We start from the raw sequence: 22,650 nt of genomic DNA, 5'->3' as shown, positions 1-22,650 counted from the left end.
GAAATTGGTACTCTGGGTGGGAGGGAAACACAAGAGAGTATAAATTCTTTGTTTTTTCTAGAACTTAAGTGCCACAGGATCCCTCTTCAGGGATTCTTGAGATTTTCATTGAGAATGTGTCCATTAAGATGGATAAAATATCAGAAACAAGGGTGGATAAGTAAACCCTCAATATAACGAACTAATTGGGGGGAGGGGTGGATTGATATATTCGACGGTCGGTATTATCTGAGGGATTACCAAACCTAGGGCACTGTATCCGGGGAGTCGTTGGTCCTACGTGCACAGTCCCAATCTAAACTTACTCTGTGAAGTTTTACATGGAAAATTCAGTGGTTTATGAAGTTGTACATGTAAATTCAAAACTGTATGAAGTTGTACGTATAAATACAATAGCTATAATAAGAATACAGTAGTTGTGGTAGGTGGGGGCGCTCACCATCCACTCACTTGATGTAGTGCTGCTCTCAGGTGTCTGCCCTTTCCTCTCCTCCGTCCTTCTTTCCTTCCATCCTCTTCTGTCTTTCTTTCCTTCATTCTTTCCTCATCCTTCTGCCTACGGGTGACTTTACACTCCCTCTTCTGTCTTTCGTTCCTTCATTCTTTCCTCTTCCTTCAGCCTGTGGATGGCTCTACACTGAGTGACAAGCCAAATGGTTTCCTGTACAACAGGACACCATTTACTACGCTGGGTGGTAACCATATAACCAAATTATGGGGCCTGGTGGTTTAGTGGGTAATTACTGCACTCCAATCAGATTGAGCCGATGAAGGTTTATATCTAAGGGGTGGTTGGGGTTTATTGCTCATGTGATGCCACTCAGGGATGAGTGAGGCTGGTCACTCTCATCTTAAATGTCAGGACCATCTTGCCTAGCCCCGGGCTCCTACGCACCTCGTGGGGCGAAGTAGGATTGGATGGTGGATGGATGGATGGATGGATATAATGTAGTACTGTTAAAGTAACTTACTGTACCGGAAAGGGATGCTATTGTCACCATGGGCTGATTCACGAACTTCCCCCATGTTTAGCGACCTTTGTTCGCAAAATCCGGGGGAAGTTCAGTCGCGATTTGGCTGTTCGCTATATCTGAAATTCGCAATACTAGGGTCCGTTATATCAAGGGTTTATTATGTATATATCCATCCATCCATCATCCAATCCAACGTTGCCCCATGAGGAGTGCAGGAGCCTGGGGCTAGGCAAGTTGGTCCTAGCATTTAAGATGAGAGTGACCAGCCTTACTCATCCCTGAGTGGCATTACATTAGCAATAAACCCCAACCACCCCCTGGATATAAACCTACACAGGCTCAATCCGATTGGAGTGCATTAATTACCCACTAAACCCCAAGCGCAATAATTTGGTTATATGGCTGCCACCCAGCATAGTACAGTAAAAGTCCTGTAATCTGGCCACCAATAATCTGAAAATCCCAGTACTCCGAATTTGTCAAAGCAAAATTTTTCAAAATTTTCTGGTCTTTTTAAAAATCTTTTTGGGCTTTTTCTAAGGATTTATCTGGCTTGGACTTGCTCTTGGACTTCAGTGTACCTGCCTGCAACTACTTATTTACTCTTTGATGGATTTCCAGTGAGTAAAACAATAACCCATATCATTTTAAGTGTTTTGTTAATGATCATGAACACTCATAGTCACTAATTTCTGCTCAGGGGTGCCCCCTTCATAGCTTTGTATACTCAGGGAAGACGGGAGGGGGGGACGAAATGAGCTCCACCCGCCTCTACTCCAGCTCCCAACCGTTCCCCATACCCCTACCCCTCCCATCCCCCCACTTATCATTCTTAACTGGCAGTTACATCTCAAGCTAACCTCGTACTTTACATTCATAGTCACATTACTAATACACAGACAAAACACTAGGATGTGTAAATTCATTCATTCATTCATTCATTATGCAGTCCTACATTGCCCAATGAGGAGTGTAGGAGCCCTGGGCTAGGCAAGTTGGTCCTGACATGTGAGTGGCATTACGTGAGCAATAAACCCCAACCACCCCTTGGATGTAAACCTTCACCTGCTCAATACAACTGGAGTGCTGTAATTACTCACTAAACCACCAGGTGCCAAAATTTGGTTATATGGTTACCTCCCAGTGTAGTAAATGGTTTCCTGGTGTACAGGAAACCATTTGGCTTATCACTCAGTGTAGAGTCACCCACAGGCAGAACGAAGAGGAAAGAATGAAGGAAAGAAAGACGGAAGAGGGAATGTAAAGTCACGCATAGGCAGAAGGACGAGGAAAGAATGAAGGAAAGAATGACAGAAGAGGATGGAAGGAAAGAAGGATGGAGGAAAGGAAAGGGCAGACACCCAAGACCAGCACTACATTGAGTGAGTGGATGGTGAGCACCCCCATCAACCACAAAGGATGTGTAAAAAGTATTTAACTATGAACATGCTGCAGCAAGAAATTAATGTATTATAACGTTGACAGTAAAGCAGAAATGTTAACATCGGCCATCCCAGGCTTCATACATTGGGTGCTTGCGTGCGTGCGTGGCTGCGCCTGCATGTTTGCGTGTGTCTACAGTATGTCTGTGTTTTTCAGTGTGTGTGTGTGTGTTTGCAAAGCAGTGCACCCAACACATGAGACCTGAGGTGGCCATTGTTAACGTTTTTGTTTTACTGTCAACATCATAATACATCAGTTTCTTGCTGCAGCATGTTGATAGTTATATACTTTTAACATATCCTATAGTAGGACTCGCCCACGTTTGCGGCTGTGGTGTGGCCCGCACCTGTGTACACTGTTGCCACGTTTTCTATACCGTTATCTCTCTCTCTCTCTCTCTCTCTCTCTCTCTCTCTCTCTCTCTCTCTCTCTCTCCTGGCGGGAAATGTGAGCCACCCTGAGTACTTTTGATTCTTTTATAAGTTATTTATAATTGTGCTTTCATTTGTTAATTTGGTTTTGTTATATTTAGTGATGCCGACAATGCATTCAATGCATGCCCCTCTCCTGCCTCTCTCTCTCTCTCTCTCTCTCTCTCGCTCTCTCACCGACTGGGTGTGGAAGTGTTGCCGCTCGCGAGTGAATAATGTTTTTTTTTTTTTTTTTTTTTTTTTACTTCGGTATTGGCATATGCCTACTATTTTGTCCTACATATTAGCTTATAATTATAAATGTGATTATTCCTCGTCCTTAAAATTATGGTAAAAGCCGGTAAATGTGAGCATTTTTCCCTAGCAGCACCTGTACAGTACAAGCTATGGTTGGGTCTACGGAGGTGTACGTAGTTTACCTTAGGCCAGATGGGTGTGTAAGTGTTGCCACTCACAAGAATTACATGAATTATTTCTTTTACTTTGGATATTGGCATATTTCTTCTTTTTTCAGGCTCATTATCTTATATCCATAACTGTGATATTATTACCCACCCTAAAACTACGCTAAAAACCATTAAAAGTGACTACAATTTCTTTTAGCAACACTGTACAATATGTATGCCATGTTTCTGTGTTACTGTGTAAATATTTTATGCATAATAAGATTATTGTTGATTCATCCATCAAAATACACAAGTGTAAGATTTATTCATCTGAATTTATCGAATTTGTGATGCCTTGTACATAAATAGCTTCCGTTTCACATCGCAAGTTGGGGAAACGTGGCACCATTGTACACAGGTGCGGGCCACACCACAGCCGCAAACGTGCGCGAGTCCTACTATAGTGTTCTGTGTTTGTATTTGTAGTGGGACAAAGTGTGTTAAGCAGGAAATCAGCTTTGAGATGTAATGCCAGTTAAGAATGATGGGTGGAGTGGGGGTTGGGTAGGGGTATGGGAGAGGGTCGGGAGCTGGGATAGTGGCGGGTGGAGCTTATTTCATCTCCCCCTCCCCTCTTCTCTGGGTAAACAGGGGTAGGAAGGGGGCACCCCTGGGCAGAAATTAGTGATTGTGAGTGTATATATGTCTAATGTTTTCAGAGGTCCTTCCCAATAGTCTGAAAAAAACCAGTTGTCTGAAAGACCCTCAGTCCCCTGCCGTTCGAATTACAGGACTTTTACTGTAAAGAGTTTCTTGGTGTACACGAAACCATTTGGCCTCTCACTCAGTGTAGTCACCCATAGGCAGAAGGAAGAGGAAAGGTGAAGGAATGAAAGACTGAAGTGGGAGTGTAAAGTCTCTCATAGGCAGAAGGAATATATATATATATATATATATATATATATATACAGTAAAAGTCCTCCAATCCGACCACCAATAATCCAGTTATCCCAAATCTCTGAATTCTTCAAGGCGAAATTTTTCGAAATTTTTTGGCCTTTTCTCATTCTTGGCTTTATCTAAGGATTTATCTGGATTGGACTTTTTCTTGGACTTGGATGTTCCTGCCTGTACCTATTCATGTACACTTCGATGCATTTCTGGTGAGTAAAATAATAACTCATATCATAATAAGTGTGTAATGATCATGTACATATTTCTAATGTTTTCAATGGTCCCTCCCAATAGTTGGAAAAAACCAGTAGTCCTAAAGACCCTTGGTCCCCTGCATTTCAGATTACAGGACTTTTACTGTACTGTATTAGAAAAAAAATATATCATTTGTATTGAAGGAGTTCATCCATCCATCCATCATCCAGACCTACATTGTCCCACAAGGAGCGCAGGAGCCCGGGGCCAGGCAGTCAGTCCCGACATTTAAGATGAGAGTGAAGGAGTTATTGGATATATATAGTTTATAGTTAACCCCTTCACTAAGAGGGTTTTCTTATAAGCTGCATAAAGTATCGTCATGGCAACAAGAATCCACAAAAAAAGGCTTTATTGTACTGGAGGGGTTGAACAAAATGCCTGCCAAAATTGTAGCTACCATATATTTTTAGTGAATGTTTGCTCCTGTTGCTTATCTGAATGTGAATACAGTGGATTGCAGGGTGAAGTTACACTTCTACAGCAGTTCACCATTCTCTTTTTGGAGAACAGGAGGGGAACTGAGGAACGTTTGTGTAATTGGGCAGCCGAGCCACCTGGGTATGTTGGTGTCAACATAGGAATACATCTCTCTTGAGAACAGTGAATATTTAAAGGTTAATGGTGAATGCTGTCCATCCATCCATCATTCAATCCTACGTTGCCCCATGAGGAGCGTAGGGGCCCGGGGCTAGGTAAGTTGGTCCTGACGTTAAAGATGAGAGTGACCAGCCTCACTCATCCCTGAGTGGCATTACGTGAGCAGTAAACCCCAACCACTCCATGGATATAAACCTTCACCAGCTCAATCCAATTGGAGTGCCGTAATTATCCACTAAACCACCAGGCTCCAAAATCTGGTTATATGGTTACCACCCAGTGTAGTAGATGGTTTTCTGGTGTACAGGAAACCATTTGGCTTGTCACTCAGTGTAGAGTCACCCACAGGCAGAAGGAAGAGGAAAGAATGAAGGAAAGAAAGACAAGAGGGTGAATGCTGTCATTCTGTTATATTCTTGTATATAGCTGAAGTTGTTGATTTTAATTGTGCAATGTTTATCTTTTTAGAAATCCTTGTTCCATGTGAATGAAACTGCTGTCGGCACTGCTGTTTCCAATGCCACAAAAACTCTAACTGCAATGGCAGTTTCTGAACTGGGAGGTCTTTCATCAAAGTGAGTAAACTTTTAACTTCTTCAGTCCACTAGCTTTTTTTTTTTTTTTTTTTAATGGTACTGGACCTGATGATTTTATCCAGGTGATGGAACAACGACCCTAGTGGTGAAAGGGTCAGTGAAGGATGTATCAAACCTCTCCAGTTTAAAAGATGCATCCTAAGCTGTGTAAAATCATTTGAAGGTTGAAGAAATAACTGTTCATAAGATGTCATTGGAGTTTAGGGGTTAATCCCACTTCCCTGTCCTTTTGTGTTTCATTGTACCATGATCTTTTGGGCTCCAAAGGTTCCCTAGCACCTTCCTGACAGTTAATTTTTTCATCAGGAAGACTAATATTTTCATTTAGCTATATCGTGTACTGTATAGTCACTTGGTGGTAGAGTGTGAGAATGCCTCAGTCAGGTTCAGTCCCTAAGAGGTGACTGAAAGTTCCTTTTTCATGTCATGTACAGTAGATGTATTCATTACTGAAACTTCATCACAGTGAATGTTTGGCAGGAGCAGCTGCATTCAGCACATGCGCCGAGTGCTGGTGTTGGCAGAACGCTATGTCAGCTGCATTGAAGACCAACACCCTGGGCCGCGCTCCCTTCCTCCGCACGGGGCTTCCTTTACTGGCATACCTATCCTACTCACACTTACCTGTGATTCTTTTAAATTAGAGTTCAGTCTTGAGGTATGTTGATTATTTCATCAGTTTGTTTACTCTTTTGGAGATGATTACAGAAAAAGTCTGTCAGGCTTTTTTATGTGTATTTTATAGTGTGAATGACAAGTGGAAAGGTACAGTAGATTGATAAGAGAGGAAAGATGAAGAAAAATTACTTAGAAAGATGTAATGAGCAAGTAGGCTTGTGATGCTCTTGTTATCCCTTGTTGGGCTTCCCCAGAAGGAAGTGAGGTGTCAAGAGGATGTGTATTATTTTCATTATTTAGTGCTTTTAGCAGGTATATTTTGAAAATGTATTTCCTATAAAGTAACTTTCTTCTCAGAAATTGATTATAGGATTGCTAGAAGCTTCTTGCAGAAAAATATTGGGATCCTAGTAATGCACAGTATATAGGATGTAGCAGTTAAATATATAAATACAGTAAACTCTCAGTTTTCTGGCATAATTCAGCCAAGCCCTACACCGAATAATGTGAAATGCCAGATACCCCCCATCAGCTCAATATTCGGCATCAAGCCAGATATTGTGTTAGTGTCCGTTTCAACCCTCTATCCTAAAAACTTCACCATGAGTAAAAGATGAAAATTAAGCTTAAAGTACCATAAAGAAATTATACATTACAGTAATACAGCACTGGTTGGCCACCGTTTTTGAGCCAGTTGATACACCTCGACATCAGATATTGCATAGACCTGCTGGTTTTATCCTGTTTCGGTACTGGATATTGCTTTAACAGAGCCAAGCCAGCAGCGCCGGATATTGTGTTGGGCCAGATATTGCGACAACGGATAACTGAGATCTTGCTGTACAGTGACATTCAGTTTTGATCTCCATACAGCCTCCTGTGTGAACACTGCATTTTTGTTATCACTAATAAATCCTTGTTTTCCAGTTTGTTACCTAAAGTTCACAAAGCATGTCAAGTGCAGTGCCTCCATGTGATAATTATCATACTTTTATTTTTCCTCAGTGCCACAGTAATGAACGTCTGGGTGTAGTGAGGGGTAAGATAGCCAATTGTGCTCGTGTACCCGTTGAACAAATCCAGAGCCTTTCATTTGGTGAGGGTGGTGGTGGTGTGTTTGTGACAGGGGCAGAGCAGGACAACCGCCTTCTTCATAGCTTGGGCATCACAGCTAACATACATGCCAGTGTCAAAATCACTGCCAGTTGTGCTCAGCTTAAAGAGGTACGTTGCACTACCTTTTGTTTTGATTTAGGTTGCTCTATTGAGTTACCTCCACCAAGGAGGTTATTTTTTTTTGCTGGCATTGGTTTGTTTGTCTGTTTGTCTGTTAGCAGGATTCGTGATTGCTTGAAAAGTTATGAACGGATTTTGCTGAAATTTTTTGGAGGAGCAGAGTACGGCCCAAGGAACAATCCATTAGATTTTGGTGGTGATCCGGATCATCCTCCGGATCCAGGAATTTTTAAAACAATTCTCTACCATTGCAGGTTTTGGCAGTTTCAACATTTTTGTTTCTAACCTGATAAATAATGCCTACAATGCTTGCACAGAAATTACAAGATAACATAATAAGATCTACCACACTCTGCCTTGACAGAGGATTGCAGGCTTTGATTGCTGATGTTTTTTATTTATCTTGCTCTAAAATGAATGCATATATTCATCAGCTTGAATGCAGTACAAAGATAGCTCGATTATCCAGGGCATATGGTGTGATGGGGTGCCCGAATAGTCCTAAATCATAGAATCCGATGGAAAGAAAACACCAGTACTGTTAGATTGATATATTCACCAGTAATTGTACACTTTATGCAGCAGAATGACCTTACCAATTCAGTGCATTTTCCTGCTGAAAAATTTCCTCCCTGTTGTTATTGTCACACTGCGTAAGCCTTATCAGCGATTAGTTGTTTCCAGTGCAGTGGGAGAAACTCATCATACACAAAGGTGGATTTCATTTCCCAGTATCCCGACTGGAGGTTAGGTTAGGTTGGGCTATGTTAAATTAATATATTGGGTACATTTAAGCTAGGTTAGGTCAGGTTTAGTTAAACACTTTGGTTAGGACAGTCCCTTCCGCCAATACATTGATGAAATCAAACAAGAGTTGCTGCAGGAAAATAGCTAAAAACAACGTGGAAAAGATTTAATGAGAAACTTTTATTTACCAACCCAGAAATAATCCATCCATCCATCCATCATCCAATCCTACGTTGCCCCATGAGGAGCTTAGAAGCCCGGGGCTTGGCAGTTGGTCCTGACATTTAAGATGAGAGTGACCAACCTCACTCAACCCTGAGTGGCATTACGTGAGCAATAAACCCCACTCACCCCTTGGATATAAACCTTCAACGGCTCAATCCAACTGGAGCACAATAATTACCCACTAAACCACCAGGTGCCAAAATTTGGTTATATGGTTACCACCCAGTGTAGTAAATGGTTTCCTGGTGTACAGGAAACCATTTGGCTTGTCACTCAGTGTCAAGTCACCCACAGGCAGAAGGAAGAGGAAAGAATGAAGGAATGAAAGACAGAAGGGGGAGTGTAAAGTCACCCCTAGGCAGAAAGACAAAGAAAGAAAGACAGAAGAAAATGGAAGGAAAGAAGGATGGAGGAGAGGACAGGGCAGACACCCGAGAGCAGCACTACTTTGAGTGAGTGGATGGTGAGCGCCCCCCACCTACCACCAAGAAAAGAGACTATCAGGAAGAACTGATTTGGTAAGGTGCTTCTAGTGCATAAAGTAAAGCATGTGTTTATCCCGCTCAGTGGCCATGGCTTCAAAAATTTGCATGCTCCGTTGGCCGGCCTCGGGAGCATTTTTTCAGAGTTCTAAAATAAATTTCTTTGTCTTACAGATGTTAAAAGGCTTGTCTGGTGCAACTGGCAATTTTTTTTGTTTTTTCTTTAGTTTCTTGAATCCATCTTGTGATTTGCTGTGATTCGTGGAAGAATAAATAAAATTATGACGTATGTTACATTAACATGTAAACATATGGGTGAAAATTGACCGTCTATCTGCTTGGGTTGGTAGAGTAGGGTCGTGTAAACGTACCAGTGACCTTCGTTCCCTTCTCATAATTGTAGATTTTTATAGCTTTCCCAAACTCAGTGCCACTGACACCGGTACAGTAAAGTTTTGTTCAAGGCCGGTGGCTGTGAAGTGGTTAATGGAATACATTATTGTTTGTATCAGTACTTTCTCTTTCACACATTCACACCAGAACGAACAAAAGAATGAGCAGTAAATGTACGCTTAACTTTAAGCAGAAGTAACTGTATAGTCAGTCGGTCCGAAATGTTCTGGGAAGTGTGAAATCGAATGAAGAATGTGGAACTGAATGCAAACTTATGAGAACGTATGGGATGAAAGAGCAATTTTTTTCTGATTAGCAAACATTTTTGTTCCATTTTGTTCCCCCAGATTGTGAAACTCATAAATTTTTGTCTAAGCATACAGCCTAAAGACATTACCAATTCAATTTATATTCCTCTAGTTTGTTTCTGTAGTTTTATGATTATTTTGAGGATGGTAAATGACCTCTTCTTGCTGAAAGATTCCCCCCTGTTTTTATCACCATGCCGTACCTTTGATTGTTTCCGACATAATGGAAGAAACTTACTTAGCGTCCTCAAAGGTGGATTTCATTTCCTGATTTCCCAACTGGATCCCAGGTTAGGTTAGGTTAAATTATTAGGTAATTAAGCTATGTTAGGTTAGGTTTAGTTGAACACTTACCGTAGGTTAGGACGGTCCCTTCGGCCATTAAACGCTGATGAATCTAACTAGTTGTCACAGTGGAGGAGCTAAAAACATGGGGGAAAGAGAGATTTAACAAGAAACGATGATTTACCCCCCCAGAAATCATCAGAAAAATATAACAGATAGTCAGGAAGAAGAACTGATTTAGTTAGGTGCATTTACTGCTTAAAGTAAAGTGTATGTTTAGACTATGAGCAAACAAGAGCATCTCTCCTGTGGTGGGTTCCCATTCTTATCAGTTGCCTCACCAAACACCACTCAACCACCATCGTGATCGAGTTGTGAGCAGGAGGCTTGCATGTGGGGTAGAGTCCCTCTCGTTTACCCGTGGCTCACATGCTAGCTACTGGATGCATGCTGTTTAAACTGGAGCTGTTGAATGGATAATTTTATGTATTACTGTACCACTGAATCTTTCGGTCATGGCCCGGATATACTGAAACCTAGATAATCCGAACCTGGATAATCGAGCTTTCTCTGTATTTCATATGTTGTCAGTTCAAGGTCTTTTGATTATGAATGATCGTCATCATCATCATCATCATCCAGACCTCCTTTCCCACCCTAGGGCTAGTTGAGGAGTAGCAGGTTCCAAAGAGCCAAAGTTTTGCCCGATTCAGTGGGTCATGCTTCCATTCACACATCATTCAAGCCCACGGAATCCTGGCCCCATCTGATAGGCCAAAAAATTTCACCACATTCTGTAGCTTCACATATACAGGTCTCCCTCGTTGTACGATGTTTCGTTTTACAATATTTCGCGTTTACGATCGTTCTTTTTTAGTACCAGTAGTTCATTTTACAATTGAGCACCCCTGCATTTACGATTGGTAATGTGGAGAAATCCCGCGCTCACAGGCAGATCACCTGAAAGTTGCATGGCATACCCACCCTGCACACACAGTTTCCCACACTTCCACCAACCAAGCATCACTGGTTCCGAGACAATTCAACGTCAGATAATTCGCCATCTGAACATGGACGATTCTCCGTCAGGACAGTTCGCACCCTGGATGATTCCCCATCATTCTATAAATATACTTGTTATTAATTAATCAGTACTGTACAGTGCTTTAATAACTATATTTCAGGGGAATCCATCAAAGTCTATGTTCAGTAGCATAGGCTTTGGATATTATTTATTGTTTGCACCTTTAGTCAGTAATTAACTTGTTCCTCCCTCACTGTCGTTGCCTTTGGATTATATTCTAGCATCACCCATAGTTGTCTTCGTTAATGACGGCATATTATCTTATTATTTTTGTGACAGCAAATTGACTTGATGGCAAATTTTCCTGAAACCACATCACTGCCCAGTCTCACCCGCGCGCATGTTCAGCCTACAACCTCCGTGTGTCTGTGTGCGTCAATGCCCAGGATATTACTATTTTTCTTGTTCTTCATACTATATCGTATTTCATGTCATTGTTTATGCTATTTCATGTCTTTATGTTTGCGAATATACATTCATATGTGATTCAGATGCACTACAATACATAAAGCATCATTATTATTGCATATTACATCACTTGTATGGGTGTTGGGTTTCTTATATACGAGTCCAGGAACGCATCCCTATTTTTCTCATTAAACCTTAAGTTCGCTTTACGTTATTTCGGTATGAGATTGCCTTTCTAGGGATGATACCAATCGTAAAGTGAGGGAGACCTGTACATATCCGAGAGCCAATCCGAACGCTGTCATGTTAAAAAGGGGTGCGAAATCCCTGTTCATGCGCTTCTTCACATAGAATTCATCCAGCCAGCTTGATCTCTTGTCAGTCCCTTAGTCTCACCATCTTCCATACCTCTTTTCCTCACACACTCATCTACCATAGCCTTCCACCTTCCTCTTGGCCCATCTAGCCTCCTCTCTTTTTCAGATTTGCTCAGATATATCATTTTCACCACTCTTTTTTCATCCATTCTCTCCAGATGACCATACCATCTCAGTACAGTCTCTTCGATTCTGGTGTCCACAGACTTCCTCACTCTGCATCTTTCACAAGTCACATTATTCCATATCCTATGCATTCTCTATACTCCACATACATTGCTCAGCAGTCCCATCTCCACTGCTCTTACTCTTGACTTTTCATTTTCATGCCATACCATAGTCTCACACCCGTACTGTATGTTGAAGTTGGCACTAACACACCTTCGTATAAGCCTTGTGCAGTTGCAACACTCAAGCCTCTGTTTCTTATCAAGGCCTTCCTAACATCATCTACTTTCCTTCGTTGTGTCACTCTACTTTCCACTTCTTTTGCACATTTTCCTCTCTTTTCTGTCACTGTACCTGGGCATTTGAACACTCTCACCAATTCTAGTCCCTCTCCATTCACAGTAACATCACACTGGGAGCACATTCTCTCTCAGTAACCATCACTTTACTTATTTCTACATATGCTCTCGAGGCACAGCACTCACAGACTTCAGTAAAACTCTGCACTAGTCTACCATGCTGTTGTCCAGTACAGTATTTGCTAGTAGCACTTCATCATCAGCATACATCAGATTTGAGATATTCCATCCATCACCAGTCATTACCATCCCTCTCTCCATTAATCGTTTCCTTACTTCTCTCATCACTCCATTCATATGTATATTGAACAACCATGGCTACATCATGCAACCTTGTTGTAAACCCACATTGATTGTGAACCATTCACTTAGATGCCCATTTACCCTTACACATGCTTCACTACTGTCATAAAAACTCTTAACAGGACCTAGCAGCTTACCATTTACATGGCACATGCACAAAACCATCTACAGTCCATCTCTGTTTACTTTGTCGTATGCTATTCCAGATCCATAAATGCCATAAACACCTTATTCTCTTTTTCACAAGTCTTCTCCACTGTCTGTCTCACTGCAAATATTTGATCCACACGTCCTCTGCCACTCCTAAAGCCACCCTGTTCATCACTCACTAGGACTTTTGACATCTCTCTTATTTTCTCTCACTTTCTGTATAATAATTCTTCCATATACCTTCCCTACAACACTCAACAGACTTATGCCACAATAATTCTTGCGCTCTCTTCACTTAGCTTTATATTTGTACAGGGGTACAATCACAGCCTTTTTTCTCTCTACTGGCACAGTTTCACTCATCCATGCCTTCTTACATATCTTCGACAAGCAGTTCATTCTGCTCTCTCCACTACACTTAATCATCATCACATACATCTCATCAGCTCCAGCTGCTTTCCCATGTTTCAGCCGCTTCATAGCGTTTTTCACCTTTGTGAGTGTTACGTTTCAGGGTACTGCATTCCTTCTCTGTACACCCCCAAAACCAATCATGTTTACAGTCGCTCTGCTGTCTCCATTCCGATTCATCAGACTTTCAAAATATTCTGTCCATCTGGTCCTTACTTTATCCCTGTATTTTGTAATCAACCACTTACACCCTTCACACTTTCACATTTCTTTCCACTGTCACCTCTACATTTCCACACCTCTTTCCAGAATTGCTTCCTATTTTCAGAGTAATTTGCATTCATTTTTCTTTCTAGATCATTGTTTACCTCCTTTTTCCTCCTCACTAGTCTCTGTATGTGCTTCTTGCTTTCAGTATATTCAGTTCTTATTTCAATTGAACCCTGTCCTGTAACCATTGTAGCCATTTCCTCTTTTCCTCCACTGCTCTCCCACCATGCCACATCTTTCTTCTTTGTTGTTACTCTTGCCACACCACACATCGCTTTAGCATTCCTAACTAAGCAGTCCCTACATATATTCCACAAGTTGTCCAGATCCATTTCATTTCAGTTCGCTGAGTCCAACTCCTCTCCTACTTTGGCCCTGTAATCATCTGCCATTTCTTTGATCCTCAACTTCTCGACTTTCAGTCTCTTTCCCATACTGCTCCTCTCTCTCTCCTGGTCCACATCATCCCTCTGAGCTTGATCATGCATACCACAATCATATGATCTGACAGACCTCCACATCATCCTCTCACTGCCCTCGTATCAGCAACACGTCCCAGCATCGATTTCTCTGCGAGCACTTAATCAATCAGGCTCCTTTCAACATGATATCCATTCCCTCTATACCATGAATATTTTTGTGCATCTTTGTGTTTAAAATAAGAATTACAGATGCACAACCCCCTTTCCTGGCACATGTCCTTCAGTTGCTTCCCATTATCATTCTCTCCTGTGCATCTTAGTGTTTAACCCCTTAACTGCGGGGCGTCACTTTCGTGACGCTTGGGAGCAAGGGATCCTACCGCGGGGCGACACTTTTGTGATTCTGTGTTATTTTGAATTCGCCCGGGCTTTGAAGTGGTGGCTTGTATCATCTATCAGTACTGCCAATGTCCAACACTAGTCGGCACTCCTAATCTCATCTGTACTCCCATCCATTGTTGACAATTTAGCCATTTCTCCCCGTTCTTGACTCCCCTCCCTACCTCCCCTCCATTACCCTATCCTCTCGCCTGCCCGGCCGTGCTACGCTAAGTAAACCTTCCCTGGAATTTTTCACTGATTTCATCCATTGAAATAAGCCCAATGCCCTATTCTTATACCAAATAATATATGCAAGAAAGAAATATGGTAAGTGAAAGTGCCATACACCTAGAATTGGCTAATTATCACCTGACAACACCTCACGTGCACTCGTTCGCTAATTTTCGCTGTTTATTTCCCCTTGAAATATGCCGTATAATCTATTTTCGTAATAAAAATATATATAAGAAAGGAAGGGAGAAGCCTAAGTGATATTTACATTCACCTGGAACTGCCTAATTATTGCAGGCCACCACACTGTATTCTTCACTAAGTAAATCTTCCCTGGAATTTTCCACTGATTTCATCCATTGAAATAAGCCCTATGCCCTATTCTTATACCAAATAATATATTCAAAAAAGAAATAAGGTAAGTGATAGTGCCATACACCTGGAATTGGCTAATTATCACCTGACAACACCTCACGTGCACTCGTTCGCTAATTTTCTCTGTTTATTTCCTCTTGAAATATGCCGTATAATCTATTTTCGTAATAAATATACATATAAGGAGGGAAGGGAGAAGCCTAAGTGATATTTACATTCACCTGGAACTACCTAATTTATTATGTATTGTCTTGGTTTCCTGCCAATCATTTCATTGCTATTTATTAGCAGGTCTCACAGGGCTGAAGTTGGTAGTATTGCACTCACCCTACCCAGGCGGCAGGAGGCCACTGCTATCAGTTCACTGTCGTCTTTGAAAGTGGGAGTATGTCTGATTCGCTCCTGCTAACTTCCGCCGCTGTATAGCCCCATGCAAAGGGCCCTGTGACCTTTACCCCCTGCTAAACCTCGTGTGGAAAGAGGTAAAGGGCTGACAATTGATAGAGAGTGACTATGATCTTTTTATTGAGTAAAACAGTGCAAGTGGAATTGTAAATAATGTGTAAACAGCAAGTGAAAGCAATGAATGTAAATATAAGTGAACAGAGGAAAATAGTTTTATAAGTTACTTCAAGTGACAGTGCATAACACAGTGTAAATAAAATAGAAATGTCAATAATGTAAATAAAGCAGAGAACGTAACTAGAAATGTAAATGAGTGGTATTATAAGAATACGAGTATATATACTAGGAGTAATGAAAGTGAAAGTTTCACTCTAGCATGTATGAATACTATGAGTTATGAGATTGAAGGTGAAAGTGACATTCACTCTCAATGCTAGTATACAGGAGGAGAAAGTGAATGCTTTGTGTTTTACTGAAAGAAATTGAATCCCTACAGTGACAATAAACTACTATTACTGAAGGAAACTTATGGATAAAGACTGTAGATATATATAAGTGTTATATAGTAACAGAAATATAAACTGTGAGTGTTTTTATGAATAATAGACAACACTAGCGGCGAACGATTGGAAGTGAGATGGTCATACGCCCTCGTAATTTTCATTGCTTTCACAGTGTTTTTTTGGGGGGGAGTATGGATTCCAAACTATTTGAGAATCATAGATTAGTGTTTCTAGTGATAATATCAGGCTGTGGTAATCATATCACGAGTTGTTGGGAAGTGTAAAGTGGAGACTTCGTTACCCAACTTCAGAGGTCTCCACAAGTCCTACGGTACTCGACGAAGGCTCAACAAACACCCAAGGAGAAAGCTGAAGGTATATGCCATAAGTATATGTGATTTTAATATTCTAGGAGTAATAACTGATTTTTGGCAAATATTTTTAGAGAGTCTGTCGGAGTGCGAATATGGCCACGGGAGCCGCAAGTCAAAGCAAAACAAGGCCGCGGTTTAAGGGTTAAAATAAGAATTACAGATGCACAACATCCTTTCCTGACAGATGCCCTTCAGTCGCTTCCCATTATCATTCTCTGCTGGTACTCCATTACAACCCATTATATCATTTGCAGGACCAATGCCTATTCTTCCATTCATATCACCCATTACAATCACTTGATAATTCCTGAGCATTTCTCCCACTGCTTCATGCAGCTTATCCCAAAACTTGTCTTGCTCCTGTCATCACACGGTGCATACGCTACAATCAGTGCCACTTTCACCTCATCAGACTTGAACCTGACATACATACATCTTGGGCTAACACATTTGTAATCTCTCCTTCCACTCTGCCACACTTTATTCGTCAACAAAGCAACTCCCTCCATACATCTTCCTCACCCATTCATGGCCAACCTTACACATTTCACACCCTCCTACTCCTCCACTTTACACCCTTTTACTGTTGTTTCACACAGTGCCATCACAGCATATCTTGCACTCTTGAACACATTCACTACTTCCACGCTCTTGTTCCCCTCCTTCACACCTCTAACATTCCACATGGCCATGCGAATCTGCCTATTTAGTTGGGGCCCCGGGCAGGTATTGGGCCCTCTGAGGCTCTCCGAAACATCTGCCATGATCATACTTTATTATTAGTAGAGGAAATAGATGTCAGGGAAATTCAGCTCTAATTTATTTCAGAATGCAGTGTAGCTGGTGTTTTCTTATTACTAATAGTAGACCATTGTGTGAGGAAATTTATTGTTCTTTAGAACAAAGCTTATGTCGGTTTGATCACGTAGGTATTTTATTGTGACTAATTCCAAATGATTTATTGGGCTGAGAGAAATCCCTGTCTTGTAAAAATTAAGAGTGGAGTAATTAATGTTGCATTACTGTAATGATAATTGTTACTCCTTGGTATGAACAGGTTGGAGATAACTGGGATGAGCTACCAGGCACAGCCAGCTATTGTGACACAGTTGAAATCAGTGCCAGTGACAGTGGTGGTGCAGGAGGAAGTGGCAGTGGTATTAGGGTTGGTGCGGGGGCAGGTGCAGCAGTAGGTGAGGGCAATGGAAGCCAGTACAACTTAGACCAGGAGAAGCAGCTGCCTGGTGTGGTTATGGCAAGTCAGGGGCGAGATGTCTTCACACTCCTTCACCGTCTGGCCCAGCTTGACGATCCAAAGTAAGACTGGTACTATTCCAACAGGCTTGTGTAAACAAGGAAGTTCTTTACGAAACATCACAGATACTTGTAAGAAGAGAGCACTGTATATTTGTACTGAAGCATCATTCGGATGTTCCGTACTTTACTGAAACTGGTCATGGACATAAGATGAACCCCTGATATCAAATTCCATCATAAAGTTAGGATTTACTTGCAGTTGCCACACTTTTCTTATAAATAGCTTGAGTACTCATCTAAAATGTCAGGACCAACTTGCCTAGCTCTGGGTTCTGGGTTCGTACGCTTCTCATGGGATGACATAGGATTGGATGATGGGTGGATGGATGGATGACTGCAGTAATACTCAGAACATTAGCTGTCCACCATATGGTGCTTACATGCCATTTAGTTATCCATTTTAACATGAATTTTGTTTATTTTCAAACTACTGTACGAGGTCTGTTCAGAAAGTATTGGATCTTAGGTTCTAAAAGAATAAATAGCTAACCTGTTGAGCTAAGACACTAACCTCCCCTCCCCTCAAAGTAGGCCCCTTCTGACTTGACACACGTAGCCCACATTCTTTCCACTGCCTAAAACATTTTTCATTTTTTATTATTGCCTGCAAGAGCTTCGGCATATTCATCGTGATCTCTTTTGTTGTCTCAAACTTGGAACCCTTCAGCAGAGTTTTGAGCTTGGGGAATAACCTAATGTTGCACAGACTCATATCTGGTGAGTATGGAGCCCACCGCACCTGCGAGATGTTGTGCTTGGCCAAAAATGTCGGAATTAGTGGAGAAGAATGGGCAGGGGCATTGTCATGGTGCAGCTTCCAACTTGCCGCTTTCTGAAAGTCTGGTCTTTTTCACTGAACTGCATCACGAAGGTGACGGATAACGTTGAGGTAGTAATGTTTGTTGACAGTTTGACCTTTTGGTGCATATTTGTGATGCACAACTCCATGGTAGTTGAAAAAACTGTCAGCATGCAAGTGCATTTCACCTTGTTGCAGACCTTTTATGCCATTTTTGGCTGAGCTGACCCTGTATGCTTCCACTGGAACAACTGTGCTTTGGTTTCTTAGTCATACCTGTAATTCCAAGTCTCATCCCCAGTGATAACATTCTTCAGAAAGTCTGGATTGCAATTTGCACACTCCAGCATGTCTTGAGCAATGTTCATCCAAGACGAGAGATCATGACTAATGCCATGAAGCACCTGCAGGAGATACCAGAAACCACCTTTGAAAAATGTTTCAGCCAGTGGCAAGAACGCTGGGCTGCGTGTGTCAATTCAGGAGGGACCTACTTTGAGGGGTATTAGTGTCCTAGCTCAACAGGTTAGCTATTTATCCAAGGTTGTTCACGCTGTGTGGGTGTGTGTGCACGTGTTTTCATTTGTTTTATGACATAACAATACTGTACTGTATTTAGTATTTTTTACTTTTTTTTTTTTTTTTTTTTTTTTTTTTTTTTTTTTTAAACAAAGCCTTATATCATGAAGTACATGCTGTGAGACAACTCATGACTTCAGCTTGTCTCACAGAATTGTTGATGCAGTACGGAACCTTCTGTACTTGGTGCCAACGGATCCAAGTGTTTCTGACAAGTTCGATTCCATATGTATGGCTGGAGGGACAGCAGCAGAAGCCAGTCCTAGGACAACTTCGTATGGGTCACCAGCAAAGAGAGATAAAGTGAGGGATAAAGCAAAGGACAGGGAAAGTGGGCGAGAGATCCTTCGCTCTTTACTGGATCCTGCAGCTAATGATATGACACCTTTTAGACTTTTGTACAATGTTGAGGTAAGGATGCATATTGTATCTGATCTCTTATGCAGAGTACTTGGCTGCTTTTTGTTGTCAGAACTGTTGTAAAGTATTTAAAAACATTAAGGAAGAATGAAGTTTTTTTGTTTAGTAAGATTATTTAATGTCAGTACCATACTTTACTGATAGGTGGGAGTGCTCACCATCCACTCGATGTAGTGCTGCTTTGTATGTCTGCTTTTTCCTCTCTTCCTTCCTTCCTCTTCTGTCTTTCTTTCCCTCATTCTTTCCTCTTCCTTCTGCCTGCAGATAGCTTTACACTCCCTCTTCTTCTTTTCTTCACTCTTTCCTCTTCCTTCTGCCTATGCATGACTGTACATTGAGAGAAAAGCCAAATGGTTTCCTGTACACAAGGAAACCATATACTATGCTGGGTGGTAACCATATACAGTAACCTAATTATGGCACCTGGTGTTTTAGTGGGTAATTAAGGCACTGCAGTTAAATTAAGCCTGTGTAAGCTTATATCTGAGGGGTGGTTGGGGTTTATTGCTCATGTAATACCACTCAGGGATGAATGAGGCTGGTCACTCATATCTTAAATGTCAGAACCAACTTGCCTAGCCCTGGGCTCCTATGCTCCTCATGGGTTGGCATAGGATTCGATGAAGGATGGATGGGATTACCATAGAATATCTGTATATATTTAATTGAAATGTGTAATTTAGAAATGAAGGCTGTATATCAGAATGAAACTTTTTGGTTTTTATTTAATACCAGAGAGCCCTGGTATTGGTGAGGTTTAGGTTCAGCAGATCACTGTCAGTCCACAAAATGACCAATATTGTAGCAGACTTTCAGAATTATATATTACTGGTATATATAGAGAAAGTCACATGAAACTATTCTTAAACCTTATCTTACCCACAAAAATGGAGAAAATACTGTAATCATAAAAGCTCTACATCTTTCGTTTAAAATCTAATTAGACTTTAAATTACTGAACTACTCAATGATACATTAGCTGGACACAGTATGGTTTAGCCAAATCATATAAGGAAATTTGCCTGTTCTGTTGCCTTTTCAGTAGAGAGCCATTATTTTCTTTCTTTGTGTGGTTATTTTGGTGTATTACCAGTCTCTTTAGAAGCTGATGTGGGGCATTCAGTAGCTGTAGGTTGGTAATTATGTTCACCAAACCATTTGTCAGTCGATGTATTTTCAGCTCCAATCAGTGAACATCTGAGGGTGACGATTAAAATATTTACAAATGGTTGGGAAGTGTTTTACGTGCCTTAACTCGAGGCATCCCGTCGACATATGGGTACTTTGCAACATTTTGCATTTCCCAGTCCCGTCGATGTACTGGTACGTCGCGCAATTGCAAGGTTCATAATTTGCACAATTTTTAATTTTCGCGCGTACGCACGGGACACCTTCCTCTGTTCCTCTACAAGATGCCAAGCAGGGACAATGCCTTACACCGCATAACCCCCCCCCCCCGCACACCATTGTCTCGGCAATTCACCTGTTACCAGTGGCCTGGCCAATAAAGACATTCAGGGCCAGAGTGATTCCCCAATTGATGACAATGTGGAGGACAAAGTCTACATAGCATTAGAGGAAGAAACAGTCAGAAATGATGATCAGGTATTGTGACAAAAGAAGGTCGGGTATGGTGATGAGTTAGTGAGTGAAACAATGCTTATAATGCCTATATTACTGTTTGAAAACCAATATACCCTTGTACTACATATAAATTCGTACCAAGTAAATAAATAAATACCGTTTGTGAGTGGTGTTAAATAGTTACCCTCCCATAGAACTTGTTTTCTTTGGTGCCAGCCTGTTAGAAAACCCAGTCATGTAAGGAGGTACTGCTACCTGGATCGAGTATTTTAAACCTCAGGTGAGCGATTTCTCTATGAAATTTCGATGTTTCTCACCAAAAGCGGAAGTTTTAACCAAAAAAAATATTTTTTCGAAAATACCTCAGGATTGGGGGGTGTCAGAGGTGCGAAATAACTCGGGACGTGACGGGTTAAAATCTGTACTGATCATTATTGACAAATAGACCAGTTCATGACTAAGATCACTGCAAAGCCAGACTTTCTGAAATATTGGACAAGAGTTTCTTGTTTTTTAACTTTTCATTAACTATCATGAGCAAAAGGTAACTGACAATCCCCTTCCAACATTGTGCCCTGCCTCCAACATTTTTAATTTGTTCTCAAGCATCAGAGAGTATCTGTTCCTTCTCATACTGTTGTTGTGTGCTTCATATTGCTGTGACACAAAAATCTTTCATGTGACACATTCTGTAATCACAGTCAGTGGGGAAGTGTTGACAAAATTTAATTATGATAGTGCAGTACAAATATTATACCTATATGCATTCTTCAACAGGTGCTTTCAGGGAAGATCATGCCAGTGTCTTCAGAAGGAATGATGCATGACAATGCTCTATTCTGTGAAGAGTTTTTAATGTGTGGTGGCCTAAGCTTGGTGACAGCTCTACTGCAGTATGATTCCCTTCCTCAAGAGGTGGACTACGAGATCCGCCAGAGTATCTACTTAATTGCCCTGCAGATTCTGAAGTGAGTTATTTGAATATGCAGTTTGATACTAGGCTTTTGAAAGTAGTTTGTGGTTGGGAAAGGTGTGGAAGAATTTTTGTGAATTGAGCTAAGGAAAAAGAAAGTCTGTTTACCTGGGGTTGAGAATGAATATGGTAACGGATGATGATGACGATGATGATCTTGATCATGATCATGATTCTCTTTTACAGGTTTTTGTTGTGTGGATCAGTGTCTAAAGGTCAAGAAATGCCAGTCAGTGGGCAGCAGCCTCACCCAGCCCCACCCAAGCGCTCAGCTCTTGATTCATCTGCCCAAGCCAGTCCCTCTTTGCCCATGTACTCATCTCTTACCCCAGTTGTTGCCAATAGAGTTGTTTTGGTAGGTGTGAGTGTTGATATGTTTGGATAAGACAGTTCCATCTCTCTGTCTATAGCCTGATGCCATAATCCTGTAAGGGGTGGCCATTTGACTTTGAATTGTTTTATGGGAGGAGTACTAACCTTCCGCCAACCCACTTGTTGACACGTAGGGAACATGTACGGTATGGTTTGGTTACATGGTTACCACCCAGTGTTGTAAATGGTTTCCCTGCTTACAGGAAACCATGAGGCATGTCACTCAATGTAAAGCTACCAGAAATGGAAAGAAGAGTAATAAAAAGTGACAGGAAAGATGGGGGAAATAGGAAGAGAGGAGGACAGACACAGAGAAAGAATGATAAAAGTGAAAGAAGAAGTAGGCAGCACTACATCTTCCGTCACCTCGTATCATCCCCCCCAAGACTATTGATCTTGTTATAATTCTCGTATTAACCTTTGAAATTGGATGAGATATACGTATATAAGTC

The 22,650-nt window shown here is 41.3% G+C and overlaps 1 protein-coding gene across 1 annotated transcript in view; it reads left to right on the top strand.

The window, feature by feature from the left end:
- The window catches only part of LOC145401023 (ubiquitin carboxyl-terminal hydrolase 24-like), a 98,764-nt gene that overhangs the window by 41,050 nt on the left and 35,064 nt on the right, over positions 1-22,650 (top strand). The window contains exons 15-21 of the mRNA XM_080273395.1: positions 5,512-5,618; positions 6,120-6,297; positions 7,263-7,481; positions 17,212-17,471; positions 19,002-19,260; positions 21,631-21,821; positions 22,013-22,181. Of these exons, the coding sequence (XP_080129521.1) occupies positions 5,512-5,618; positions 6,120-6,297; positions 7,263-7,481; positions 17,212-17,471; positions 19,002-19,260; positions 21,631-21,821; positions 22,013-22,181 (1,383 nt within the window). The remainder of the gene's footprint in view (positions 1-5,511; positions 5,619-6,119; positions 6,298-7,262; positions 7,482-17,211; positions 17,472-19,001; positions 19,261-21,630; positions 21,822-22,012; positions 22,182-22,650) is intronic.

Source organism: Coenobita brevimanus, chromosome 54 (genome assembly GCF_032717465.1).
Source record: "Coenobita brevimanus isolate Jiangsu-jjx chromosome 54, ASM3271746v2, whole genome shotgun sequence".
Lineage (NCBI taxonomy): Eukaryota > Metazoa > Arthropoda > Malacostraca > Decapoda > Coenobitidae > Coenobita > Coenobita brevimanus.
Note: the sequence above shows the minus strand (reverse complement) of the source record. Positions and strands in the feature narration are given on the sequence as shown.